The sequence below is a fragment of the Rhinolophus sinicus genome, chromosome 12, assembly GCF_057876585.1.
Source record: "Rhinolophus sinicus isolate RSI-liver-muscle chromosome 12, RSI-T2T, whole genome shotgun sequence".
NCBI lineage: Eukaryota > Metazoa > Chordata > Mammalia > Chiroptera > Rhinolophidae > Rhinolophus > Rhinolophus sinicus.
The window spans coordinates 36,993,947-37,003,924 of record NC_142512.1 but is presented as its reverse complement, the minus strand read 5'-3'; the positions used below and the strand labels follow the sequence as shown (position 1 = coordinate 37,003,924).

The window sequence follows — 9,978 nt, the reverse complement described above, 5'->3', positions numbered from 1 at the left end:
TTCCAGGAGACAATAAATAGGGGAGGAACTAGTGGGGCTGTGCCTGTGCCTTCCTGGTAGAGGCTTGCTGGGGGCAGGCCTCGCACAACATTCCAGAAGTCTTCGAAGCACCAAGTTCCAAAACATTTTGGGCTTAGAAATGAGGTCACTGGTGGGAGGAGGCAGATCTCAGAAAGCAACCTCTGGAGGCTGCGTTAGTGCAATACAAATGTGCGGGAGGGGGTTAATAAGGTTAGATTGGGAGGGGTGCTTTTTGGTCTGTCCCAAGGCAGCTGGTGCTATTGTAAGGTCTGTGGTGACTGGAGAGATTAAGTATTGGTGACATGCCTATATCAAATACTTCCCACACAAGAAACTTCAAGGCCTTCTCTGTGTCCCAGGCCTAGAAGGGGAAGTTAGAATATGAGTGAGCGCATGAGGAGCGCCCTCACAGCTCAAAGGCACTGAACTGAACAAACCGAAGTTGAAAGGGCAAGCAGAGTCCAGGAGGATGCGGCTTGCTCCCACCCGCGGGCTGATCCCCAGGTCAGAGGCGGAAGGAAGCCTTTCCCTCCACATTGACAGGTTCCACGTCTCCCACGCCTCTGGTCAGGTAGGGTCCCCAGCCATCAGCACCCCGCCCAGACCGGAGAAAAGTGTTTCCCCATTCCCCCCCTCCCCAAAGGCAGCTCTAAACTGGCGCCCCAGCCGTGGTGAGGATCGCCCAGCAGTAAAGCCCAGGCCGGGGACAGGGAGAGTGGAGGAGAGGGCTGGACTGCGGCACCGCGGGACCCGGAGCCCAGTCGGTGGGGAGGTTGAGCTCAGGAGGTGACGGAGCTGGGCGAGGCCTCCGGGGAGGTGCACGTCGACTGGTCAGAAGCTTCTCCAGACGCCTCCTTAGGACAGCCTGGAGGGGCTGGAAGCACCCGGCCTCCCTCCCGCTCACGTTTCTTCTGCTTCATGCGCCGGTTCTGGAACCAAATCTTGACCTGCGTTTCGTTGAGCTCCAGGGTGGCAGCGATCTCCACCCTCCTGGCCCGGCTCAGGTACTTGTTGAAATGGAACTCCTTCTCAAGCTCGGTCAACTGCCGCGTGGTGAAGTTGGTGCGGAGGCCGCCGGGCGCTCCCAAGCCCAGCTCGGACACCTTAGCTAGGGGCGGGGCGGAGAAGGGCCACGTCAGTTATCTCACCTGTTTCTCCTTCCCCTCCCCTCCTCCCGGGCCAGCTCTGTAGCACTATTTACCATTCTGTCCAACTTCAGCTCTCCAAGTTCCCACGGATCACCACGCACCCCCCCACACACACACACAAGATGATCTCCAAATTGAGAGCATCCTCCCCCACACTTCCATTCCCCCACCCCAAGGCGCACCAGGTCCTGGGCCAGTACTGGGCACACAGATCAGAAGCGAGGGTGTGTGTGTAGACTTACTCTTAAGGGTAATCCAGCACTCACTGGATGGGGAGAACCCACCTGGCCTGAAATGGGGCGGAGTGCTCTTACCTGCCTCTACCAGAGCATCTCAGCCTGGGCCCAGGACACCTCAGTACAGGAGCAGCAGAGCCGCTTTGGGCCCCCCAGAGAGGGGGTGGCCACGCCTGAGCCCTACCTGTCTTGGGTGGGTTCCTCTTAACCTTCATCCAGTCGAAGGTCGGTGCGGTGGAGGTGCTGGGTTCTGATGGACAGGGCGATTCCTTGTCCTCGGAGAGGAGGTCAGCATAGGCCGGTGCAAAGCTCGCCGTCTGCTCGTTCCCGTAAGGGGGCTGTGGCAGAGGATACGGCCCCGAGCCAGCTCCACCGGTTCCATAGCCGTCGGGCAAGCCCCCTAGCTGGGCCCCATAACTCGAAGTATGAAAATAGCCTCCATCTCCTTCTAGTTGGCCCAGAGGGTAATACTGAGAAGGCCCATAGCTTGAGCTGCAGGCTGTTGGGGCATACCCCGAAGTCGCGGAACTGGAGAAGGGTACCCCCAGTGCCGAAGGCGGCTGCTGGACAGGATAGCCTGAATTCTGCTGGAGAGCGGGGCTGGGCAGCCCCCCGCCATAGCGGGTCTCGCCCGCGTAGCTGTCAACTGCGGGAGCCGAGCTAGGAGGAAAGGAAGTAGGGGCGCTGTGGGCGCTGTAGACGCTGGGTCCCCGGTTACAGAGTGGGTACTCTAAGAAGGAGTTCATCCTATTATAGTCCATGCGTGAAGGCCGCAGGAGGGTCGGCCCGTTTGGGGGAGACACCCTCTTGCCCTACAACCTTTCGGCAGTATGTCACAGCGCTGAAGCTTGCATCCATGGCCTGGCCCAGCTCGCCTGGGCTAGCGCGCTCCCCAAGAAGGGGGTAGGGAGTGGGGGTGGAGGGGTGCATGTGATCTCTCCCAGGCCAATGGGCGCAGCGGGCCAGAGTTTGGCAGCCCCAGCGCCCATCCATCACCCCCCAAGCATTAGCATGACAAAGACACTTCAATCACCCGCAGCCCATCCATCTGAGAGCGACGTGGAAGCGTCAAAAACATCTTTCTTCAAAGACTTTTGCAAAGAAGGGACCAGAGGGAGAGGGGGAAAAGTTAGAGGAATATTCAAGACTTTTCTCCCCTCCCAATCCCCCCAGGCCTTCAATAGGCTCCTGGGTTATTAGATTTGGACAAATTCAACCCAGCTGCCCCTCACTTTTCCCACCCCCCAAAGGAGTCTTACCCTCAAGGCTGTAGATAGGGAGATAGGGAATCTAACCCCCTTACTTTGCCCAGAACTCCTACTCCCAGTTTCTCCCAATTTGTCTTGGGGTAATGGGCTAGGACAGCTGGGTGAGGTATGTTATCTTGGACCAAATGGATGACTGTGAAGGAAGAGGGTGCAAAAACACCTAAGGGTGTGAGGCAGAGTCTAGAATCTAGAGGACGAATTCATTAAGTGGGGGGTGGGAAACTGGCATTTCAGGGAGAAAGACAGGACAGATATGTGGAGGGAGGATGAGAAACACCCTGTTTCTCTCTCCATCTCTGCATAAATGCTCTCTCCTCATTCACACATCCATTTCTCTCCCTCAGCCTCTCTTTATATTCCCTCTGTCTCAATCCATCTCTCCGTTCGTCCATCTCTCTCCATATTTATATTCGTTCCCTACCTATCCATCAACTCATCTCTCGAGATGTATTTATCCTCTCTCTAGCCATCCATAGCTGTAGCTGGTTTGCTCACTCAGACTCAAATAACCTCCTGTATCTCTCCAGAGAGCCACAATGAGCACCAGGCTAGGTGATGTTTACAGATGAAGAGGAGGGAATTCTTATTCTTTTTCTGAAGTGTTTAAAACTAGTGTAGATTCTGTATCCCTTGGTTCCTTCCTTCACCTCCCTCCGTCTCTTCCCCACCCCCCCAAAAGAATCTCAAGCCTCAAATCTGTAAACTTAATACCAATTACATCTTAAAGACTACTCAAATTTTCAATGAATTTTCTAGCATAGATCAAGGGAGCTTGCTCAGAGAATAAGATATTCAGTGAATAGGACTTCCATCCTGAGGCTTAGGAGTGGACTGTCACCCCTTTCTGTTTTTGTGTGTCTGTTGCGCCAGGGTTGGGGGAAGAGAGGAGAACAGGAAGTGCTTCCTTCACTCTCTTCAGACAGGGATGGGACTGGAAGAGAAGCTCTTAGGTAGAGCCCATTGATTCTCCTCCTCCAGACTCTGAGGACAAGAGCTTGGAGCAATCCAACACCCACGCTCATTTGTAACCTGTCAGGGTGTCTGCCTGGCTGGAGGCCTGGGGCGGGGGCTAGGGCAAGTCCAGGAGGGCAAGAGTTCAGGGAGGGATCTCTATAAACAATTGAGCTCAGGAGGGGAAGAGAAACAGGTGGGACAGGTCCAGAGAGAAACCTCAAAACTTCCCCACCCCCAAAAGGGCAGGGTTAGTACTCATCCTTCTGCAAGGAACCTCAAAGTTGTCTCTCTGTGTCTTTTGTGTCTCCATCTTTCTGTTTTCCATCCTTCCTCATTTTGCCTGTCCTCTATAGTCACCTCTCCTGCTTTCAATCTTTATCACCAGAGTCACATTGCCTATCTCTTCTCTTAAGGGCTGTGAGCCTCGCTTAGCCTCCAACCAAGAGAGAGCTCAGAGCATTTCACAGGACTCCTGCCCCTTTCCCTCCTCACATGTTACTTTGCTTCAGACCCTGCTTCAGACCAGGACTATTTAGGGGGAGAGCAACCAGATGGTAACTTCTTTAAGAGAGATACAATAGGGGAGGGTGAAAAAATGTTCACTGCCAAAGGGATGAGGACAGACAAAGGAAAGAACTGAGATGGGAGGCAGGGGTGGCCCACAGAGGAATTGAAGAGAAAGGGGTGTTGAGGTGAGAGCCAGCTACTTCTATTTCCTCTTTTTGGGTCTGTAGATGCTCCTAGCTTTTTCCTCTCACTTCAAGATGTTCTCCACAGAGGCCTTTGGAGAAGAATGATGTAGGGAACTAGGGTTTTTCTTCTAACCCCAAATCTGAACTAGGCCTATATCTGAGCTAAGCCTGGCTGCTCTGTTTCTGAGAGATCTGAGACTTGGCTTTCTACATTTCCCTCACACCAGAGAGAACCTACCCACCTCATCCCTTGCCCTCTTAATTATGAGAAAAATTTGAGGTCTAAAGGAGGAAGTAAATTGCAAGTTAGTTTAATAAAAGAACAGAAATCAGTCTGTGAGCTGGGGAAATGCAGTCTCCTTAGTAACAGTTGAAGTCACCAGTAGTCCATTATTAATGACAAGAAGAAAAGGGGTGGGGCTAAAGTGCCTCAAGTTACATTGTCAGTGATTGTTTTGGCTCAGTTCTCCAAAGTCACTAAAATCTCCAATTCATCCCTGAGTCTTACTACTCTCCCTTGTGTAGCAGAACAATTAAAACTTTTTCCAAAATTCCTGCTGACTCTCCCAACCCCAACAGAAAGGACTAGGAGAAAAAGCAACTTGGCTCCCTATGTTATGTTCCCAAGTATCTTCCTTTAAAGAAGCTTTGCCAGCCTCTGGCCTGAGGAGAAAGTCTGTAGAGTCTGGGTTCCTTGCTAAGCCCACAGCTGAGTGAAAAACAAAATAAACAAAGAGAAGTAATCCACCTCTGGAAAAATCTATGGACTATAGGATTTTCTGGTTGACCAAATTAAATTCACCAGGGAAGGTCTGGATGGACCCAATACCAAAGTGAAATAAAGTTGATTTCCTCTTTGATATCATCTACTTAGACATATAGGAGAGAAAGGAGACCATAAGAATGTTTAGAATTGACATTGTCTTGAAGAGATGCTAGACCGTGTCACACTAAGAATGCAGTCAGGGGAACCATTCTAAGCAAAATGGGGATGTGTTAGAAGTGTACACCTTATTGTGGTCTTTTCTGTGAAGTAATCTATTTTAGCTGGGAGTTGGCAGTAGCAATCTGAACAGTTCTTTCCTTAGGCTCTTAAGTATCTCTCTGCCTACTTTCCCCAGCCCAGATCTTGGAGGCCACACCCAAGATAAATGGTTGGAACTTCAGAATTAAGAGGATGTTCAGGGTTATAATTTTTTCCTCTATAAGAGAGAGGGCTGTTTTTGTTTGTTTGTTTTTTTAGTAGTGCACAGCTCACAGTGGCCCATGTGGGGATCAAACCAGCAACCTTGGTGTTATTAGCACCACACTCTAACCAACTGAGCTAACCAGCCACCCCAAGAGAGGATTTTTTGTTGCTGTTTGTGAGAGGATGGAATTTTAATTCAGTGGTGCTTCTTTTAATGCAAGCTAATTAAATTGTCACAAATCTGGGTAAGTACCGTAGACTGTGGGTGGTACATATTGCAATGGGAAGACTACTTAGTTTGGCAGACAGAATACTTGGGTTCAAATTCTTGCTTGATCATTTCTTAGTATTATGACCTTGGACAAGTCTCCTGGTTTTTCTGAGTCTCAGTCTCAGAGAAGAAGAATGGGTTTAATACTTACTTCACTGCATTGTTAATGGGGTTAAAGTAAACAAGAAAATATAAACCATAGAGAACTCTATAAACGTATGATATTAACATTACATGCATATTCTGAAATAGTAAGAGTCAATCTTCTGTTTTTTAATATAGCTAGCATATTAAAATATGGAAATATGTGATAGGAAAATAGCACATGTGCTATATTTTCACGTAACATATCACCATATATTATACAATACATACTTTATCATATGCACATTTCACTGAGAATTGAGAAGGTTGGCCCTGCTTAGGCAAAGGATTTTCTTCTAAGCTAAAGTTTTTTGAAAACTAGAGTCTAACATATAATTTATAAAGAACCCAAATGATTAAAATTGCAGCACAAATGTTTGAGGTTGGATATTAACAAGAACTTCCTGATCTTTCAAATATTTAGGAAAAGTTTTCCAGGGAGGGTGTTGTCTCTTCTCCTTTGAGAGATTTACCTTAGAAACTGTCCTTCCTGGGAGGTTGGGGTTGAACCTGACTTCTGTGATCTAGATAGAGCAAGAGGATGTAAACTTTTATTTGGAGTGAAAGGTAAGTCAGAGGGTTGGAATCTTTCTAAATGGAAAGATTAGCATAACATGAAGAAATAAAATAATTTCCTACTAAATTGGGTTTATTCAACTGTAGTAGTTGCAGCCAAAATATCCACTTTGGAAATTTTATGGAACACTGATCAAGCTGAATTTGTATCTGAATGACTCTCCATACTGTGATTTTTCTGTGGTGCTTGGTAATTAGAGAAGGTTTTAGGAAGTTTCTTTCACTGTTGACTGTTTCCTTAGAAGAGGAAGCAGTTTGTTAGATCTCCTTCAGGCACTAAATATCTGCCTCACCACTGAGTGCATAGAGAGGATGGGGGTGGGTGACAGGACAGAAGAGCAGAGCTGGGCTAGAGAGGTCAGTGGAGGATTGGGGCCACACCAACCACGGCAGGTAGAAGGGATTATGTGGGGCCCCAGAGACCACTTTCTGCAAACTGAGGAAATGTATTTAACTAGAGCACATTTCAGCAAGATGTACAGTGGAGCCATTGAGTGTTTGTCATAGACTTAGGGGATAGGTAGGCAGGGGAATTCAGCAGGGCTATTTAGGGAGACCCAGAATTTGTACCAATGCTCTGATGCCCCATCAACCAGACAAAACCTAAAGTAGTCTTTTAAAGTCCAGTATACCATGTCAAAGAAGAAGTTTAGTGCCTGTTTTCATATAAAATATCCTACTCTTTTTTAAACAAGAGTAAACATAACCAAATGTTGGAGAAGGTGGCAGAAGATGAAAGCCAGAGGGAAAATGACTAGGACACTTCTTAATATTTATATTTATTGAATATTTGGCACCTGGTACACAGTACTGCATCCAGTTACATGTTTGCTGAAAAGATTTCTCTCCTCACTCGTTTAAATGATGGATGGGGGCACAATTTTGGTGTAAAGACACAGATTGAAATTTGTTAAAATGGCTCTACCAGATACTTGGGAGGTGGACAATTGTGAAACATCAAGAGTCATGGCACCAGCCACAATAAATATTTAATACATTGTGAAGACTAACAAATATACTTTTGACATATCTTGATGCAGAGGACACTAGAGTCATTTAATTCTTCCATTTATTTTACAGATGGAGAAACTGAGGTCTGGAAAGGGGAAGGGACTTGCCCAGGCATGAGTTACATTTTTTTTAATGACTCAGGGTTATCGTGATTGCAAATAATTCCTCAATCTAATGGCCCTTTGCTTTCACTATAATATTAATGAGCCATTCTTCTTAAAAGAATGACTCACTAAGATCAGGGCAGACTGACCAGCAGCTTTCGTGATGGCACTGAAACCTTCCCACTCCAACCACAGTCAATTTATATCCAGTCTGTGCTACAGGCCACTCACAGTTGGTCCTGACCCAATCAGGATGAGATAAGTGAGTGTAGCCGCCTGGCACTGCCCTCTAACTTGCCATCACTGGAGGACCTGCTGGCTTATCTGGGAACCCCTCCTCTTCTCCTTCCTTCTGCATAGCCAGCCAGGAAAATGCAGGCTAAAGAGGATGACCCCAGAGATGACACAAGGAAAAAGCTAATTTGGAACAGTGGCCGCTGAATCCCTATCCCTTTTGAATCCCAAATTGCCAGGCATTCCTTTGAATTTGAAATTGGGTGAGAAGATTGAAAGCAGGAGTCATTTCCTTTTGGAAATGCATTGCCTTTTTGTTCTACTGTGGTGGCATCAGATGGTGAGTTCTGTGAGTATAAGAGAGACAGAGAAAGGTTTATGTGCTGTTTGTAAAAAGATTTCCAACTCCTCTCTAATAATCAACCAAGGGAAATGCTGGACCTCCTGCTTCCATTGGATTGGTTCTTTCTCACCCCCAGGATACACAGAGTACCTATATCTATAAACAGGTAGACTGAGCTTTCGTCTAGACCCTCCTAGCTCCCCACTCACTTTGGCAGGGAGGAATCAGGACAGTTGCAGCCTCAGGCAGGAGCTAAGGCTCCCTGCCCTTTGGGCCACTGATTTGGGTTGGGGAGGATTGGAAGGCAGTGGCCAGGTAAAGTGGGTCAAAAAATTCTTAAGTGTGAGAGGAAGACAAAGAGCAAGGTGGCATTATGATTGAGCAGTACTTCTCAAACTTTAATGTGCATGCAAAGTAACTGGGGAATCTGATAAATTGAAATTTTGATTCAGTTTGCAGTAGGGCCTAAGATTCTGCATTTCTTACTAGCTCACAGGTAGTGCTGATGCTGCTGGGCTGTAGAGCAGCAAGGCTCTTAGAGAACTGGAGCTTCAGAAGCCCCTGAGTATCGCAGACCAAGTCATGATCCCAGGATGTGAATTCTCTCCAGCAGAGCAGATCCTGCATTTTTGGCATTGATGAAGGGTGCTCTGCTTTTGACCACAGAAAGCTGGAAGGTGGGCAATTAGCATGATCTTTCTGGTATTTTTGATCTTTGTAACAACCTGCTCTAGCTGAAAGAGCATTTTTAATTAGACCAAATTATCCAGTTTGGCTGTCCACAGAAATCAAAGCCCCAGCTGAAATGTCTGTTTCATTTTGTCAGTGCAGAGATGGTTATGCGCTGTGATTTTTAAGATGTTAAATACTGCCTATGGGCATATTTTATGGAGAAATAAACACACAGCCCAAAGAGATGTATAGTGTGGTTTTAATATATTGTATATTCACTTATTTATGGGGAAAATAAACACACAAGCCAATAAGCTGTGTATTATTACTTTAATATATTGGATTTATTTCATACCTATATATTTTATGAGGAAAAGTAAACTAATAAGATACATGATATTATTATAACACATCTAATTGTTCTATATTAATTTATTTATTAAATAAATAAGTACAATTTAACATGACATAAGATTATTTAATGCAGGAGATGAATTCTATATTAAGACCGTTTAAGGGATTAAATTTCAGCTGAATACGATGTGTTTACTTCCCACACTGAGGGACCAGCTAAAAAAAATATGCTAGGGCCTGTCTAGTCCTATATATCGCGACCCATGAGGGCTCCTGGCTTTTCCTGACACTCGCTGCCTCTCGGTGCTTGCTATTCCAAGTCCCGGTCCTGCGGGTCCAGGGAAGTCTGGGAGGCCCAGGAAATAAACTGCTTTTAGAGAACGGCAGCATCTGCTAGGGAGGTAGCCCTGCGGTGTCTGTTTCTGAGCCCGAAAAATATTAAATAAACCTGAGGATGGATGGCTTTCCAGGGCCCTTTAAATCTCCACGTTCCCGGAAGAAACCAGAAGGCAGATGGGGAAGATCGATCCTTGCTTCCCGCTTACCGGGTTTGCAAGTCGTCGAGCAGGGTGCGGTGGGGAATAGGAGATAGTATTGAGATGGCAAATGAAGTTGTTGGCAAAGACAGGTAGGTCTGCATTTGGAGAAAGTCTGGCCGGGCTTCAAATCCCAGAGCGAAGGATCAAAAGTCTGAGTCGCTGAGGCCGACCGGGGCCTGCAGACCCGTCGCGTCCCCTCCCTTTCCCACCCGCACGCGGAAT

General features: G+C 47.0%; 1 protein-coding gene across 1 annotated transcript; it reads right to left on the bottom strand.

The window, feature by feature from the left end:
• Positions 1-800: 800 nt before the first annotated feature.
• HOXB1 (homeobox B1) lies at positions 801-2,166 on the bottom strand. Its single transcript, XM_019740583.3, has 2 exons — positions 1,590-2,166; positions 801-1,129 (listed from the first exon to the last, which is right to left on the bottom strand). Exons 1-2 carry the CDS (start codon positions 2,164-2,166, stop codon positions 801-803), a joined length of 906 nt encoding a protein of 301 aa, XP_019596142.3.
• Positions 2,167-9,978: the final 7,812 nt, after the last annotated feature.